Source organism: Manacus candei, unplaced genomic scaffold (assembly GCF_025592945.1).
Source record: "Manacus candei isolate 608988 ecotype Guabito, Panama unplaced genomic scaffold, ASM2559294v1 h1tg000003l, whole genome shotgun sequence".
Classification (NCBI taxonomy): domain Eukaryota; kingdom Metazoa; phylum Chordata; class Aves; order Passeriformes; family Pipridae; genus Manacus; species Manacus candei.
The window spans coordinates 2,186,236-2,204,322 of record NW_026138051.1 but is presented as its reverse complement, the minus strand read 5'-3'; the positions used below and the strand labels follow the sequence as shown (position 1 = coordinate 2,204,322).

The 18,087-nt window shown below is 47.6% G+C and overlaps 2 protein-coding genes across 6 annotated transcripts; one reads left to right on the top strand and one right to left on the bottom strand.

Moving 5' to 3' along the window:
* Positions 1–547: 547 nt before the first annotated feature.
* Positions 548–11,159, bottom strand: DNAAF6 (dynein axonemal assembly factor 6). Of its 4 annotated transcripts, none has more exons than XM_051788139.1 (7): positions 10,932–11,159; positions 9,091–9,196; positions 7,321–7,417; positions 6,445–6,550; positions 4,515–4,611; positions 3,648–3,733; positions 548–1,405 (listed from the first exon to the last, which is right to left on the bottom strand). In XM_051788139.1, the coding sequence occupies exons 2-7, from the start codon at positions 9,181–9,183 to the stop codon at positions 1,270–1,272; spliced, it is 615 nt and encodes a 204-aa protein (XP_051644099.1). In that variant the 5' UTR covers positions 9,184–9,196; positions 10,932–11,159; the 3' UTR covers positions 548–1,269. The 4 variants fall into 4 exon arrangements, with proteins under 4 accessions (XP_051644099.1, XP_051644088.1, XP_051644112.1 ...); XM_051788128.1 differs by lacking the exon at positions 10,932–11,159 and adding an exon at positions 9,618–9,858 and having other exon boundaries at positions 559–1,405; XM_051788152.1 differs by lacking the exon at positions 10,932–11,159 and adding an exon at positions 9,618–9,858 and having other exon boundaries at positions 560–1,405; positions 7,321–7,387; positions 9,088–9,196.
* Positions 11,160–11,245: 86 nt separating this feature from the next.
* On the top strand, positions 11,246–17,969 carry RBM41 (RNA binding motif protein 41). Of its 2 annotated transcripts, XM_051787900.1 has the most exons (7): positions 11,246–11,332; positions 12,159–12,275; positions 12,387–12,579; positions 14,709–14,913; positions 16,217–16,593; positions 17,142–17,289; positions 17,541–17,969. In XM_051787900.1, the coding sequence occupies exons 1-7, from the start codon at positions 11,325–11,327 to the stop codon at positions 17,696–17,698; spliced, it is 1,206 nt and encodes a 401-aa protein (XP_051643860.1). In that variant the 5' UTR covers positions 11,246–11,324; the 3' UTR covers positions 17,699–17,969. The 2 variants fall into 2 exon arrangements, with proteins under 2 accessions (XP_051643860.1, XP_051643851.1); XM_051787891.1 differs by lacking the exon at positions 11,246–11,332 and having other exon boundaries at positions 12,076–12,275.
* The last annotated feature ends 118 nt before the right edge of the window (positions 17,970–18,087 follow it).

Here is an 18,087-nt window from a genome sequence, read left to right as displayed (position 1 = left end):
AGTTGATTAGAATTATTCTGACCCAAGCAACGGGTCCACTTTTCAGGGCAGTGGTTGAAATGTCCAGACACCAGCTTCATTTTTCCTGGTGTTATAATGCAGTCTTATTACAAAGATACTGCGAATTCTGAAAATTCCCGAAAAAACAGAAAATATACCTTTAAACTCACTATTAGTGTCTTCAATCCATCTCCTCATTACAGCCTGCCACAAATTTAGCTGCATGGGTGCTGTCTGCAACCTAGATGGTCAATTATTCTCCTCTACTTCTGCACCAGAAGAATGCAGGACTCTGAGCCATTTTGCTCTGAAAGTGCTTACAAAGTTTTGGTTAAGTGTACCATTAACATGCCAGGGCCTGCTTGTCCTCTCCACTTTGATCACTGAGCAAGTACCTTTGTATTCTGCAGGATGAACAATGTTAAAAGAATATATTTGCCCCGAAGCTGGTGAGAGAAACATCTTGGTTACCCATCTCTGTAGCTCTAGATTGGTCCTGAAGGCCAAAGAACAGATTTTGCAGCCTTTCAGCCCTTTGAGTAATGCTTTGTTATGCAAAGCTCCTCTTATCTCAAATTTTAGGAGGTCTCTGGGGACATAATAGAGAGAAGGCAGAGTCAGAGGTAACTGGAACTCTTCCTTAGAACATATTATTTTATTAATCAAGAAAGATCAGAAAAATAGCTGGAGGGACAGCAGGTGAATGGAAGACACTGAACATTGTCAAAAATTGTTCAAAAGAGCTGAGACATTCAACAGTCCAACTGTAGTTGGTTAACTTGTTCTGCCAGGGTAAAGGAGCCTCAGATGTGGATCTGGATCCCTGAAGAGCTTTGATGATCTTCTCAACAAGGGTGAAAGGAGATTCTGAACTGGCCCCAGCCACAGCACTGGGGACCAAGCAAGGATATTAACACTTGGAAGTCTTGAAACAGTAGCTGAGCACTGGACTCATTGACCAGACACTCACTGTGCTACTTCTCAGCCACAGCCACACAAAAGGCTTTCTCTGGCTGACAGAACTGTAATCTCCCACTGATTCACAGAGCCTGTATCAGACTGAAGGAAGCAGAAAGTTAACCAGAGCAGCACGAGAACCAGACAGGCTCAGCTTTTAGTACCTGTGGGTGCCATTTCCCTCCTGACTCCTTTTTCCAGAGATATTCCCCCTGGACTGTTCAAGGGAAACAATCTACTATTTCATAACAAGTTGGGTTTCAAGGAGACTTCACACCAGAAGATTAGTTTTTTCAAACTTTCTCTATCTCTCTATCTGTCAGAAAAATTTATGAAATCAAACTGCCTTGATACTCTCAAGGTGACTTCCAAGATCTCCTCTTCAGAGAGAAAACGAGCTCTACCCTCCTTGCTGTTGACAGGGTAGGGGAGGTGCAGCAGCAGCTTCCTGTAAAAGAAGACACAGTGACTTTCAGTGTCTCAGACCAGGTGAGATGTCACTGCAAGTTACTGCTGCAATTCTCCAGTCAGTATCCCAGAGAATGTTCCAGGATATCTCGTTCCCGTGACAGGCTGTGGGGTTCCTGCAGTACCTGCTGCACAACTACATGGTCCCTGAAACATTTCCAGCACTATTCCTTCCCTTTGGCTGTGGCTGTGACAGTGGTTTCCAATGATGGATTGCAGGCTCTCTCCACTGCTCTTGCATTTGCACAGTGCTGCATTTTAAATGCAGGGGAAGGAGGAACTGCACTGATAATGCACTGTAAAGCACAGTCCAGGGATGGGAATGGACTTGTGCTGATGAAGTTGCTGGGATTTTAAACTACACTGGATATTAATTCAGTGATCCCCCTCTGCCTGTGGCTCAGGGACATTATACAAAAAAGAAAGGCTGGGTCTTGGGCTCAGGAACTATTCCACAGTCCAATACTATGTCAGACACAACTTTCCCTGGAATGGCTGACAAGCCTCCAGGTTTATCTCTTCCCAAGGATATCTCAGTCTGGATTCATTCAACTCTTCTCACTGATGAGAGTTCAAACTTACTTGCTCATGCAGAGTCTGAACTCTTTCCCCTCTTATCCCAGGGTTATACACTAACATATGAATGATGGGCCAGTCTTGGATCTCCACTCTATTGACAGTGCAAAGAGAATCCAGGACACTGTAGAATCAAGAGATCTGCCCAGGCAAACTCTACAAAGCCCAACAAAATAAAATAACATGGTAGCATAGATGAGGGTTTCTTCAAATTGGGGTTTAAGCTTTGTTGATTCTTTTTCAGACCTTTTCAGCTGTCTTGTAGGAGCCATGGCTGAAAGAGGTACAGTAAAAACACCTTTGCACCACAGCTATTGCAGGAAGACATTTCCTATAATTTGGAGAAGTCCTTAAAATCAGCTTGGCTCAGAAGCAGCCCCAGGACTACAGAGTTGGGAGCAGTTCCTTTGAGTCTTCCTACCCATCTGTGAGAGAACAGTGTTTTTCAGCACATAGAACTTGAAATCTTGGTTGTTTCTTTCATACTGAGAAGGCTTGCACTTATATTTGTGAAAGCAGCACTGGTTCAGGCTGTACCCAAGCAACCATTAGCTTTACGGTGAACTTTTTATTTGCCAGGCTTGTGACTAGAGACAGCTGGGTACTGAGAAGGTAATGGCAGATCTGAGTCACCAAAAAGATAGAATTGCAGAAGAAAAAGGGTGCTGAGGTTTTCCTACATCTGCAGTATTGCATTAAGCCACCTTTTTTACTGCCCATAGGTTCTGCAAGTCATTAGCTGAACAATTATTCCCCCCAGTTTTCCACTTCAGAACTAGCACTTCCAAACTTTCTTCTGCCTCTGTTGCATCTTTGGGTTAAAACCAAGCACGGGGTAACTGACTTTGCCTGGCTTTAGCTGTGAGAAAAATGGCTTTTCTATAGTTAGTCTACTAGAGACAAAACTTATTTTGGCCTTAATCCATGGCCTGCACCTTGAATTTATTTGCAGAAAGCTATTCACATATAGATCTTCCCACATCCCTTTCAATACAGCAAGTCAGTCCAGAGGGGATTTACCTTTCTTATGACAGCACTCTTTCTGAAAAAGGACTTCAAGCAAAACAGACATGGGAATTATCTGGCAATCTCAGGCAGGACAATTGTACACTGAGGGACAGACAGAGGAAGGCTGAAAAGTCCAACAGTCAGTGGATTATCTTCGTAGGCTTGAAATAGCCCCATAAAAAGAACTCAAAGGAAATACCTTTGGGGAAAACTTGTAATTTTTTCATCTCTGCATCCATGCCTGGATATGTCCATAATTTGGCTTTCAGCTTCTGAAAATGTATCTGCACATTTTTTACCACCTTCAATCATGTATTGGCACAAATTACTGTTTAGAAATACTAGACAAGATGTCCTTCAAGAACCTGGGCAGCTTTTTGCCAGATGTTTTGGGCCCTTGAGGCCTTGTTGTTTAAGTAGCCAAAATCTGTCTTAAAGCTGTTTTTTACTTGGCAGCATCAGAGACTCAAAGCCAGCACAGTGCACACCTATGGTTGCTTTTGTCTATATCTATTTCTCATGTGCAATTAATAAATCTGATCCCCATCTCTAACGTTGCTTTCCAGACAGCTTGCTTAAACCTCATTTCAAAGAAGGTATTAACTGTACTGCACTTTTATCAATTGTGTTACACTTACTTTTTGGGAGTTCGAAGGTCAAGAACCTTGTCCTGGATATCTAATGTGATGTCTGAGTACTTTGTCTCTGGCAGCTTGATTTTAATCTGAAACGATGGGTAGAGGCAAAGCTTTGATTACATATGTAGCCCTACAAGCCATAAAAGATCTCATCTTCATGAATATTTTGATGCTAGTGTCAAAGAGCAACATTTTGAGTAGGTAATTTGTATCACAGAATATATGAGGGTGATAATCATTGCTTTCAATAGCTTAGTGATGTCTATTGACATCCTATTTTCTTAAAAATCCTGAGCTGCTAATGTGCTTGAGAGATATTCTATATCCAGCAGAAGCCTCAAGCTTTGTGTATTGCAGGGAAAGTTTGCTTCTGCTAGAAAAATAACACAGCAGTTCCACCCATCCTGAAGTTCAGAAACCAAGGAGGTATCTGATTATATAATGATGGGACAGGATCTGACTCCTGTAACTTTAAGGACTGCCAGTATTGTAGCATTCTGCTAACCCATAAACCTTGTGAAAAATGCAGGCAGATGAAAACAATCTCCTTCCCAGCCCCTCTCCCCTCCAAAATTGTATCCAAGGGGAAACTTCCACTTAGAGCTACATTTTATTTCCCTTAAGTCCATAGGTGGCACATGCATTTGCACAGATTCCCTGGAGTACACTTGGTTCATGAGGAGATACACGAGTTCCCCAGGTTAGCAAGTGTAAATATCATCCACAAATGCTACAAGAAAATGCTACAGGAGGCCAAAGGCAGAAGCACAGTTTGGTGTTTACAGTCTGTCCCTCAAGCAGTTGGGAAGAGGGAAAAAGGCAGAAAAAGAGCAAAAAGAAGGGATTGAAGATCCAGGCTCAGCTCACCACTATATCCTCACAGCAGGCGGTGGAGGGGTCCTTCCCTGTCATCCCAAAGAAGACATCCTCTGTTCCCACAGACTGTTTGAATAAAATCTCATACCTGAGAAAGAGAAGTCATTGCCTAAGAACACTGGAGAAGGGGCAGGAGACTAAAGGAGGTTGTCATTTTCAGAGGACTGTAAATATCTCCATCATGTTGACTCTCCTCCTTTTCAGTCTCCCTTCATGCTTCAATCCATCTGCACTGGGTTTCTGTTCACAGCCATGACTGAGGTAGTCAGAAAACAGGTGAATATCTTTCCACCTTCCAAGGCACTCTCCATGCTGCCTCTACTTCCCTAACCAGCCTTTGTGGGATCAGGAAATGCATCCTAAGTGAATACAACACTTATCAATTAGGCAAACACCACAAACTCTTGGGAAATGGATTTGAAAATGGGGATGTCACAATTACCACCTGGGATCTGTTCTGCCCTTCAACATATTCTTGCAGCCTGAGCACAACACTCTTCAGTCAGATTGCAATTGTTTTGCATTCAGCCAACATTTATTTTCTTCCCCTTCACATCTACAAAATGTACAATCACAAACTTCCTTGCTCTTGATAATTAATGAATGAGGAAATACAAACTAAATTTGTATTTATAACATATGTTACTCCTACTAAATTCAACAAAATAAGTGGGGTGGATCACTTGTCTAAGCTGTTAGAAAGAGTGTATGGAAAGTCTTTCACATCTCCAGCGGGCATCTGCATATGTAATAATTCCCAAATCAATGACAAAAGTGTCTCATAGCTCTGGATGCACTGCTGTAGCCATCTGTTTTCCTTGTGGGACATTTGCCTACTTCATTTGATGAACTGTTATAAAGACTTATATGCTCTCTTCATCTGTGCAACGAGTCACAAATGTTTGAGGCTAGAGAAGCACTGGGGAGGGGAAGGGTCAGAAAAAGGCATGGGAAAAGCTTCTGTTGTGCCCCTAACACAAAGAGGTGTGAGGTCACCTCACAGGTGACCACCTGAAGAACAGCTGTGTGCAAGGGTGAATGCCAAATCATTGTGAGAAATGCTGAGTCCAAGTTCAGGAGTGTCTCCTGTGTTTAGATCAGGAAACCAAACACCTCACACCATGACTCACATGCAGAGAAAAATGAGGATTTTGGCCTACAAACCAGTGTACAATGTGCAGCTTCACAGGCTACAGTCCATCTGCTCCAGCATTATACATCCCAGGATATGGCATTGGAACACAACAATTACAAATGCAAAAGCTGCTTTATGCCTTGACCCTGAGGGCTTCCTGACCTCTGCAAACTACAAATGACATGCCTGATTGTATCCATTTCAAGAACATTTTTGTTACTGTTTTTCTACAAGCAAGAGAAAAAGCTCTGGTTTTAGATTGTCCCCTTGACAGACCAAGATGACAGAATTTAAAAGCTCAAAACTGCCTGCATACAGCTTTCCTTCCTGCAGTACTATTTGTCTCTACAGAGCTTAAATCTTTGAAATGCAAATACAAGTTGGAGTACTTTATGAATTTATGAGTGTGAAAAAATGGATCCATCTTGTTTGCAGCAGGAAAAAAGCAAGTATTTCACATAAATGGCATATTTTCAAGCTAGTAAATCATTTTGCTGACCTACTTCCCCTCCTAATCCCACTTTATACAAGTAACTGACGCTGCACGTAAACTTATGATGGGAAAAATCAACATAATGTTTCTGTTACGAGATCAGAAGGTTTGAAGAGAAGCATTAAAACCACTCCTCACATGTTGCTTTAGATGCAACACTGATATCCTTCCTTTCTTCCTCTGCACCACGAGCTCTTCAGAAGGCTGTGTCACCCCAGTGCAGTGGATGCTGCTTAAATCTCATTAAATTTAAGGCTGTGTAAAGCCCATGCAGGCAGTCTCAGCTCACTCACTCTGGCTGTTCCCTGGGGTCCCAGGTATCATCAAACTCAGATCCTTCTGGGACCTCCTCTGTATTCCAAATAGTTTTCCTGTTTTCAGATTTCATTTGAAAAGTACCTGTATGGGATGAGGAAAAATCCCACTGTCACCTTTTTGAAATGTCTCTGTTCCTCTAGGTTTGTTGAAAACTTATAATATTGTTCTACAATTAAAAAAAAAGAATAGAAAAGCCATTTCTAAAGCCTAGAAAAAAAATATTTCTGGGTTTTAGAAAAACCTTTGCATTAAAAGCATTCTAGGTAATTACAGTCTCCTTTACCTCAGTATCTTATGAATGAGGATTTGCAGAGGGAGGATGTTTTCCTTTCACTTAAATCTCCTTTACACAACCTCTAGGTCCAAGAAATCCTCCTTTCAGGCACGAAACATCAAATGCTTCAAAATGGATAAAGTATAAAAGGACAAAATACTAATCTCCCCAAGCCCCCTGACATAAGATTTTTTCAGTGAGCGGAGATTTACAAGAGGACCTCCTCCTAACACAGAAATCCATTTTTTCCCATTAATTAAAGTGCTGAAGAAAGTTTATGGGCAGACTAGTATGATTTATGCCTGTCCTGCATGGAAAAGTATTTTTTCTAGTAAGCTGGTAAATTTAAAACTTGGAGGTTTTTAGAACCCTTTCTGCTTCTCTTTGCATATTTTACAGTTAAGCTTTCAGGAAAAGGATAATTTTACAGAGTAACTGCAAAAATGTGATGCAAAGTCCATCTCAAAGGTCGATGACCACTCTTTTATTGAAGCAAACCCTTCCGTGGTAACTTACTACAGCTGTTTAAGTCTGCTGACACAGGACTGAATGCTAAAACACAGACACTCCTCCTTACCAGTGGTCTCTTTCTTTACTGGTCCAATGCTCCCAGGAGTCATGGCACCGACAGAACTGCAGCGTGACTGCAAAAAAGGCAAATGGATCAACCAATTCTGGTGGAGCCAGGCTCAGTTATAACCATAATGTCAGTAAATACAAAATGCTATCTGTATTTGAGGTCAAACAAATCCCTGCTGGAATCCACAAAACATTATCCCAGAGTTTCATGACTGAACCACTGAATATTTTTTTTCTTCACTCTCACACAGCAGAAAGTGACCTTGACACACTGGGCTTAAGCAGGACTCCAGAAGCCCAGTAATACAGACAGATGTGCTTTTTGAGTTTTAGTTTCCATGGCATTCTGGCAAAATTTTCGTGCTTTGCCTGCCATGAAAATATTACAGGAAACCAAGGGTTCTACATGAAAACCCCATCACAGCATTTGGATTCCTTTTGACAGTAGAGATCATATAAGGCAACAATATTTTCCTCTAATTATGAATCAATTTAGTGCTAATAGGCCAATGTGAGGCATTTCTCTATATATGAAGATTCCTTGGTTCGATAAAAGTGCCTCATATGCACAGAGCATTAAATTAAATCAAAATAAAGATTTCAATTTACCCAGATTGACTCAGACTTAATTGACATCCCTCGTGGCAATTTTCCATTTCTGCCTCTGAAGTGCCATTCATTTTATTAATAAGATGTAAACAAATTCTTTTAGAATCAGGATGTTTACTGCAGAGATGTACAGCAATAATGGTAGTTTTAAAAGGCAGGCATCAAACAGCTGGAGGGTAGTTGGAGTGTGAAGGACAACATCTATACCCTGCTGAAAGGAAATTTCAAGGGACATGCACCCCCTTTATCCCAAATATTACTCCCATTTCCAAGTTGTGCCCTGGGGCACAACTGCTGGGTCAGCCAGCTGTCTCTTTGTTGAGGAGTGATTTGGAAGAACACTGAGGCATTTGCCATTTTTGTCATCCATGTCATAACATGATTTGTTCAAAATTCCAAGAAACTTGGCAAAGTTTTGAGCCTTCACAGAGGCCTTTCACATCGTTGGCACCTGTGGGGCTCCTGGGAATATTTCTCCCCAGCACACAGGCATTGCTGCAGGAACAATGCAGTTTTTCCAAAAGCTGTGTTCCTCATCTTGTCCTGAGATGAATTGCTACAGAAGAATGGAGAGATATTTCTCTCATTATCCATTCAGATTATTCATCTTAGAATGGTTATTCACCTTTCACTATTCTACAACCACCAAAATATCTACTGCACTTCAGTGATCAATTTTCTCTGCAATTCTTCAATGCCTGATAAACACAATTAGTACACTCAGTTGCCTCTGGATATTTTAGTCTTTACTCAGAAGTTGAGCAGCAACTTTTTTCCCATCATATGAAGTATTTAGCTGTAATTGCCTTCATCTCCAGCAGGCTTCAGGGAAAAGTAGGGAGAAGTCTAAAGTTTCTCAGGCTCTTTCAGCTAGGTGTTCTCATTTCCTTCAGGCTGAAAAATTAAACCTCCCTCATATTTTGGGCTCACAATCTGTCCTTGCTTTCCTGGGGCATCTTCCTTATTCTCTCCCTCAAGAGCTTGTTACTCTAAAAGTATCTTCCAGCTGTTCCAGTCAGTCCAAAACCTTCTAGAGTTTTCATTCTCTTTTTACACACTCTGGGGAAGAAGAGATTTGCTTTTCCTCGGTTAACAAGGTTAGGCTATGGTACAGTATGTAAAAGAAGCAGCAATTCTTATGAATTCTTATTCTCACCACATCCTCCTCCTCCTCCTCCTCTTCTTGAGCATCACGGAGTAATTTGGCAAGGCACTGCAGGGAAGAGCCTGAAGAAATGCTGTCCATATCCATACCCACTGCTCACCTATGCAGGAAACAACAAGTGACAGATAAAAAGAAAACCAGGTGTGTTTTGTACAGTCTGTAAAGCAGATTTTCTCAGCTGTGTGTCCTGGAAGGATAACTTTGTGTGATGACAAAAAACGTATAATGGAACACAGAATCATAGAATGGGTTGAGTTGGAAGGGACTCATGAGGATCATCGAGTCCAAGTCCTGGCCCTGCACAGGACACCCCAAGACTCCCACCATGGGCCTGGGAGCGTTGTCCAAATGCTCCTGGAGCTCTGGCACCCTTGGGGCCGTGCCCACTGCCCTGGGGAGCCTGTCAGTGCCCAACCACCTCTGGGGGAAGAACCTTTTCCTGAGATCCAACCTAACCCTGCCCTGACTCAGCTTCGTGCCTTTCCTTCGGGTTCAGCGAGCCCGAGGAAAGAGCAACCAACCTCTTCTCTCCGCGCCCACAGCACGGACTCTTTTGCTCCGCTGGCTCTGGTTGCCAGCACAGCTCAGGCCTTACAGCAGACACCGCGTCACACGTAACCCGGCAAAACTCCCCGAAGGATCTCTGCCCGACCGCCAGGCTTCGGACCGACCCAGCTGCGGTCCCGGCGGAGGGCGAGCGGACCCGCAGCCCCGGGGAAGACCCGCAGCCCCGAGGAAGACCCGCCGTCCCCGCGGCCCCGCTGCCGGGCGGCCACGGCCCCTCAGCGCCGGGCCCCTCACGCGCGTCCTCGTCCCCATAGCAACGCCCCGCCCCGCGCCGCCCGGCGAGCCAATCGGAGCAGCGGGACCGTGAGTGGCGGCGAGACTGACCAATGGCCGCCGAGAGCGGGCAGGGGCGGGGCGCCGCCGTGTCCACCCGGGAGGGTTCACCTTCTCCAGAGGTAGCGAGACCCCGCGGTGTGCCCGGAGCTTCTGTATGTGGCCGTGCCTGCTGCCTGTCAGGTTGATAACCAGTCAACGTGGATGAGGGCGGGGCAACTGCTGTCATCTACCTGGACTTGTGCCAGGCGTTCGACACCGTCCTGGGTGACATCCTTGTCTCTGAACTGTTGAGACGTGGATGTGATGGATGGACCCCTCTGTGGATGGGGGATTGGAGAGTTGTGTTCAAGGGCTTGATGCCCCAGTGGGGAGCAGTGATGAGTGCTGTCCTCAGGGTTGGAACTGGCACTGTTTATCAGCTGTGTTGGTGACAGGGACAGTGGGATTGAGGGCACCCTCAGCCACTTTGCAGATGACACCACCTGTGTCCTGCGGTCACACACGGGAGGGAAGGGATACCATCCAGAGGGACCACGAGTGTGACTGTAATGCACATTCCAAACTATTTTTACTAATCGAGGGAGGTGAACGGTCACATACTTAGCAGAGGTGCCCTGATGCTCAATTCTTTGCACTTTGAGCTGTTCTGCAAATTACCAAAGGGGTGCAAATGTTATATTTGCTTTCCTCTGCTGCACCACAGCTGCCTTGCCTAACAGTGTCCCTGAAGGAGGGGAAGGCACTGCTCACCGCAGTTACTGGCAGCAGCAGGAGTTAAACGGGTGCGTGGCTCTCCTGGCTGGTCCTGACACCGAAAAGCAGCAGAAACAAACTTCTAAACAACCAATTTGTAGGTGTTGAAGAGAGCATTCTTTATTCAGCACGCTGGAGGTTCGGAGGATAGCTCCTCTAATCGAAGGTGCCAGATGACAGGTAGATAGGGCTTTTTATTACACAGACTGTTTACATGTCCATTAGATATTCTCGCTTACCTCATCAGTTTGGCTTACACAGCCGCACCCTTATTCGAAGTCCTTTTTTTTTTTGGTCCTTCCGGGTCTTCTTCGTCGCCTTGACCTCCTTTCTGGAGCAGGCACAGCGTCACAGTGTTCCACCGCCCAAACCCGACACGTTTGTTCTTTATCTCGTCTGGCTCACACAGCGCTCAGTTCGCACCCCGCTTGTTCGCGTTACACCCCTCGCCTGACTTCTCTGAGGTTACAGCGCTCCTCCATTCGGGCGTGCCGGGGCAAAGTCCCTGTTTCTCCCAGAAACAGAGTTCTCTATTCCTTCCGGGCCGCGGCTCCCGGCGCTCCGCGCGCGGCCGCGGGCGCTGCCGGGGCTTGGAGTCCGGGACCGGCGGGATCGCGGGGATCGCCGGGGCCATGCGCAGGTGAGGGGGGTCCCGGGGTCCCAAACTGCACCTCCGGGGTCCCGGACTGCACCTCCGGGGTCCCGGCCTGCCCGTCCGGCCTCGGCCCCTCCGCCGGGGGGTCACCGACAGCCGCCTTTGCGGGGCGGCCCCCGCGCCCGGAGCTGCCCCGGCCCGGGGGGCTGAGCCCGGCTCGGCTGAGCCCGGCACGGCCCCGCTGTCAAAGCCGGGTCTGACCGCCGGACAGGGCGGGGGATGCGGTGGGAAGGGAAAAGGGGGCTTGAGCTTTCCACGGAGCGCTGCTGGAATTCAGAGCTTCCCTTCGCCCTCGCGGTTTTCTTTCTTTCGCGGCTCCTCTTGAAGCTGACAGTGCCCGTTTTAGAGAGTGATGCAAAGCAGTTGTCCGGCAATAAAAATTGTTGCATGTGATCTAAAAGAAGAAAACAAGAAACCCCCAAATAATAACAACAACAAGAACAATAATAATAATAAAGCTCTACCGAAACAACAACAACAATAACAATAACAACAACAATAATAATAAATCTCTACCGAAACAACATCAACAATAATAATAATAATAATAATAATAATAATACCCTCTACCGAAATAAAAACATCCTAAGAGTCCCTAGGGTACTTTAATGTTCTCAGAGTAGTCCCCGGTCTGTCAGCTTTTCAAGTAACATTAGTGGGAGCTTTAGTCGAGTAGTTTTGGCTCTGTGTTGTGCTTTAATTCCCATTAAAACAGCCAAAGAGGTAGAGAGGTTGTAGGGGAGATGTGCTTTGAGCAGTGTTCTCCCCATTGCCTTACTGACCACCTCTGTGCTGGGCTTGTGTGCCTCAGGGTCAACAGCAGCCTGTCCAGTGATGAGCTTCTCCTGGAAGACTTGGAGACAGAAGGGGAGAGGCAGCTGAAGACCCTCCTTCAGCAGCAGCTCGATACCACTGTCTCCATCGAGCAGTAAGTCCTGGTCTGCTCCGGGTGTGGCTGGGGAGGGGGTCCAGCCCCTTCCTGTCCCCCCAGTCTGTCAGTGCTGAGCTGTTTGTGCCGTTGTGTTGCTTTGGGTCACAGGTGCAAGTCGAAGCGAAGATGCTTTGCCCCTGCAGCTTTTTACAAGCCTTTTGGGGAGGAGGCTGCGGGGGCTTTGACCTTGTCACAGTTCCAGGCCCTGGAGGAGAGCAACAAAGAAACTTCCTCTCTCCGGGAGCTGGGGCTCTCCGACTCGGAGATTCTGCTCTGGAAGAACCGGACTTCAACAAGGAAGGTGGGCATGCTCTGCTCTCGTGTGAGTGTGGTTGGATCCCTCTCTCTAACCCTGCAGCACCCAGGTAGAAAATTCCAGTCCTTTGTAAGCCCTCTGGTAAAGAATGGCTGCTGCTTATATCCAGCATGATCCCACATTTCTTCTGGCGTGTTTTCTTTGCTGGAGTGGTCTATGTTAAAAGCCACAGTGGAGTGAGGAGTGGGTCCTTTAGAACACAGCAGGACCTGACTATATTCCTGCTTCTGCTTTGATAATCTCAAGCAAATAATTTCACCTGCTTATACCTGTGTAAGTAGGACTTAGAGGCTGGAAGAGAAGAAGGAGGAAACATTTTGAAGCGTCTCAACCTCCTCCTTTCAGTGTCCTGATACATCCCTGGATCCCATCACTGGCTTGGGATAGCTATCTGTAAGGGTGGATTTTGTGTGTTCTCCTTAGGGGCTTGCAGGTGCTTCAAGGGCCTTGGAACAGCCCTGTGAAAATAGCAGTGCAGGGCTTTCAAACCCATGTGTGAAGGCAGGGCCAGACTCCTCTCTGGGTGCTGTTTGCAGCAGAGCAGTGCCAAAGCAGGTTTATCCCCTTCCCCCACCTTTACCCTTTTCTTTCACGTTCCTGAGACAAGGGGCTTTTGGGGTTGTGCTGTGTCAGGTGCACTGGAGTGTGCTGCTCTCAGTTTGGTAAACTAGAAGGTGCAAACCAGGACTTGGGCTGACCCTTGGATTCCCTCTGCCTCCTCTTCCTGAGTGATAGCTGTGTGCAGGAGAAAGGTGTTTCTGGTAATCAGCCTCCCTTCAGCTGAAGTCATTATTTGCTTTGGTGTTTAAATGAAACCCAGCCCTCCTGGGGCCTGATTAAAGCCTGGTTTAGAGAGGGGTGGTGTTAGTTTAAGAATAAAAATTATTGTCAACAGTACCAGTTGTTACATTTAGTATGCAATCAATTCTGGAATGGTTAGAAATAAAGATTAGCATGGAAAACACTACTCTGACAGAGGGAAAAGTGACATTAGGGTATGCCTTCTACTACTTGTGAGAGAAGAAGAATATTGTGAGAGAGAGAAAGCCCAAGTCAGGTGGTGATGTGCAGCTTTGTACATGGAGGCCCTGAATGAAAGATTCCAACAAGAATGATGAGGAATGTCAGCTGAGACAGAGAGAACTTCAGATTGCCCAGGGAGCTCTTGGCAAAGTACTGAGTGCAGATTTCTGTTATTTTCAGCTGCTAAGTGGCAGCTTTTTTGAAAACAAAGTACTACAAATGATTTCCGGGAATTGCTTTTCCATGTAAACAGGCTTTTGTGCCTCGGGGAAGCTGTGAAATGGTGAATGGAAGCCATGCAGATGTGGGGCAGAGGTACCATGGGAAAGTCTTTGTTAGGTTGTGCTAAGTGCAGGGAGAAAGCCTGGTTTCTTGCCTGAGGCAGAAGGATCTGCCACAGTAATTCTCAAACTGAATTTGAGAAAAGAAAATCCATCCCACAGAAGTGTGTTGCCTGGATTCTGATCGAGGTGGATGGAGGAACAGCAGCTGTGCTTTTGGCCTGGTCCCGTGCAATGAGGTTTAGTTATCCAGGGATGCTCATGTGCAGCCAGGTGAGGTCTGTGCTGCACTCACTGTGTGGTTCCTGGAAGTTGGCTTGAGTGATGCTGGTCAGGGCTTAGTCCTCAGCATAAATCTACCCTCAGGTGCCAAATGGCAGCTTGGGGTCCACTTTCCAGCAAATAATGTTCTCTCAGTGAGGAGATCATAAAATAAAAAGCTTGGTGGAAACTTGAGTTGGGGAGTGCTGTAGGAATGGGGAAGGAATTGCCAAAGGGGTTTGTGCAGTTACTGAAGGTGGCTCTGTAAAATGGCTGTACCTGTCAGAGGCAAGGACTGCAGGGACAGAGGGAGTCAGGCCCGGGAAAGGGAAGCAGCACAGAAAGGTCAGGAGGAAGGGGCTGTTTCTCCACTTCTCTCAAGACCTGAGCTTTCTGAGTGGTTGCAGTAACAGGACCTGTTGGTGCCCTGCTCTCTGGGGGTGGTTCCTGGTTGCACCCACTGCAGGGCTGGGGGGTGTGAAGTTTGGCTGCTGGCCGAGCCTCTGAGGAGGAGGCCAGTTCCTGAGCAAAGCTGTGCTTGTCTTCCAGGGCTCTGGGCTGGGGGCGGCCCCAGAGGCCACGCAGGACCGGCTCCATGCCATCCAGGAGAAGATGGAAGAGCGTCAGCGCATCCTGGCTCTGCCGCAGAGGTTTGCTGGCAGCAAGCAGCTGAGCCGGAGGGAGATGGAGATTGAGAATGCCCTTTTCCAGGGAACAGACCGCCACTCCTTCCTCCGGGCACTCTACCACGAAGGTTTGGGGGCTCAGGGCTCTTCCTGCCTCGGCTCCAGCACGGAGAGCCAGGCTGTGTGGGAGTCCAACACGTCTCTGTCTGGCCTTCTGTCCCTGAAGATGTGGTTCTGTTTTGGTCCTGTGTGGGAGGGGATATTTTCCTCTCTTGCAGGAGAAGAGAGTTGGTTCTCCAAAGGGTTTAATATAGAGCCTTGTAAAATGCATCTTTTTGGGGAGCATGGGTCTCATGGATGTGCTGCACATACTGCAGAGCCCAGCTCGGGGTGTGGAAGAGGGGCTGGAGTTGTGCTTTGGTAAAGCCTAAAGATCTGAAAACTGCAGTCTAACTAGGGGGGGAAGGAAGCAAAGGCACAGAGCAGGTGAGAGTAGGAATGACTTGTTAAAGGCTCCTCTCTGAAGTGGAATTGGATCCAGTTGTGGATTCCCTGTGTCCACGGGATGACAGCACTTTCTGCCCTAGTGGTGGTGTCCCTAAACCTGTGGCTTAATGTGACTTTTCTAGACAAAGAGTCAAGTGTTGTGCAGAGATGGCAAAAGCTGCTCCTGGCTGCTTTAGCTGGAGAACAACGTGGGCATGAAGCTCAAGCCCAGGCTGATTTTTGTATGTAACAGTGTTCAGCAGAAGGTGAGGGGGAACGTCTCTACCCTTAGCTCCCAGATAAGTGTTGAAGCTGCTCAAGCTGTAATGTCCAGCTGACCCAGAATCCTCTGACCCCTATTCCCTCCTTGGGTGTCAGTGTTGTGGCATTTAGCAAAACCAAGAGGCAGCAAGGTTGAGGTTTGTGGGCTGGGAGATGCCCCTCTCACCTTTGTCCTCCTTTCCATTAAGTGAATCATAAGAGATCACTGATCAGTCCATGCCATGGACCTTCTTTACACCCAGGAGCTTAATCTGATGTCTCTGGAAGCAAAAAGTTTCTATTGCATGTAGAGGTGTAGAAAGGCAGCATGGCACATCCTGGCCATGCATGCAGGAGGAGGAAGGTGTATCGAAGGAGTCACTGGAATGTGCTGAAATGTGTCTGCAGATAAGCTGGTGAGGACACCTCTGGAAGAAATGAGCTCTGCACATAGCACTGGTGGAGCTGCTGCTCTCTGCAGGTTCATCCTGAGCTGGGAGACCAGCACTTGCTGGCTGCTGGGGCTGCTCTTCTTGTTTTAAACAACCTGCAGGGCCTGGTTGACAGGTGCTCAGAGGCTGGGCTGAGGCAGGGTTTCTCCTCTCCGTGTCTCTTCCTGCAGTCTCTGTGTTTCCCAGGTTCTTGGTGGTAGTCACGTTACCATGTTTCTTTGTTATGAATTAGATGACACTCAGAAGAAGGGAACAGATGAAAAGGACCCCATGGTTCATCTGGAGAGCGTTTACCAAGAGCTGCTGAGCAAGAAGTGCCCTGAAAAAGTCCAGCCTGCTAAGAGTGACCCCTGCCTGTGCCCTTCCCTGGCCCTGCAGGGGCCTGTGACCGAGGACTCGTCACCTCCAGACCAGGAAGAGCAAGCAGAACAGGCAGCAAGTCCCAGCGTTCCTGCAGCAAAGCCCCACCAGTCCTCTCCAGGGCCAGTGGTTATCAAGGAGCCTGTAGAGTTTGTCCCAGAAGAGGAGATCCTCAAGAACCGCCTCTCAGAGGAAGAACTCCGGAAGATACCCAGGTTCTCATCCTACCATCCAGGGGAGCCCAGCAAGGTAAGCTGAGGTGGACCAGGATTTGTTCTGGCTCACTAGCACGCCCTGAAGCTGTGTCAGCAGGAGAAGGCTCCTCTGCTGTTGCCTGGAGGTTGCTTGGCTGATCCTCCAGACCAAGGGAGAGAGGCCTGCACTCTGGGAGGGAAGGGGACCTTGGGCTGTACTGGGAGGTGACAGGCCTGGCAGAGAGTTGTGCTTCTGAGCCCAGCCTTCCTGGCCCCAGCGAGTCACCAGCTAAGATGTGCACTCTCTTTTTGGACCTGGCTGAGGCCAGCTGTGCTTAACTGATAGCTGAAGCTTGCTGCATTTTAAAAGTAACTGAAACTGTCGGCACTCGGTGCAGGTAAGCACGGGGATGCCTTGAGTTCAGAGCTGCCTTTTTCTGTGCACCCACCCATCTTCCAAACATCATCGTTAGAATGCGGGTGTGAGGGCTCTGGGTGGCAGAGGGGTTGAACTAGTTCACACCCTTGATCTGCACGGACTTGGGACCAGGCTGAAAGGTGTCTGTGCATGGCAAGGGATGACCCTCTGTGTCCCTGGATCAGGTGCTGTATTTGAAGAACCTGGGCCCTCGGGTGACGATGAAGGACCTGGTGTCCTTGTTTGCCCGGTTCCAGAAGGAGGACAGCCCACTGATCCAGTTCCGCCTCCTCAGCGGGCGGATGAGGGATCAGGCCTTCATCACCTTCCCTGGTGAGTTGCTGTGTTGCTTCCCTTGTGCCTCTCAGTTCTTCCCCGACCCCCAAAGGTGCCACATCTTCCCCCAGGGCACTGGGCTGCTGCCAAGCCTGCTCTCCAAGGAGAAGGCGGGGAATTCACTCCCTCCTCTCCCTCTCACATCAAAGTCTTTTCCCTGGATTGGAAGAGGATTTATCAGAGCAGAAGTGATGCTGTGCCAGCATGTGCTGGGTGACCTGTGCCCACTGTGTTCTGTCTTGTTGCAGATACTGAGTCTGCCCAGAGTGCCCTGCAGCTGCTGAACGGGTACAACCTGCAGGGGAAGCCACTGGTGATTGAATTTGGGAAAAGCAAGAAGCATTTGCCAGAGGCTGACGCTGCCATCCCCAGCTCCTCTGCTGCAGAGAACCCCCCTGCCACGTGAGGGTGGATAACCAGGAGCCTTGTGGAGTTCAGTGAGCCATGGGAACTCCTTGGTTGTACCTGGGACAGTGAAGGACTGTTGGGAGTTAATGTGCAGGTCCATTAATCTCAGGGTGGGGAAAGGAGAGAGATGGGCACTGCCTTTACACTGTTGGGGTGGACTGGCTTTTTCCTCCTGTTCCACAGGAGGCTTTTTCCTCCTGTTCCTCAGCCTTTTGAGGCAGGGAGGGAGAGAGGAGGCCGTGTAAATAAATGCACTTATGGTATTTCCACAGCGTGTGCTTATTCACATTTGTGTTCTTCTCCAAGTTCTTCTCCAAGTGTACTGCACTCTGCTGATGCAGGACTGTGTCCAGTCCTGGCCTCTGTGCTTTGAGCTGCAATACCTGA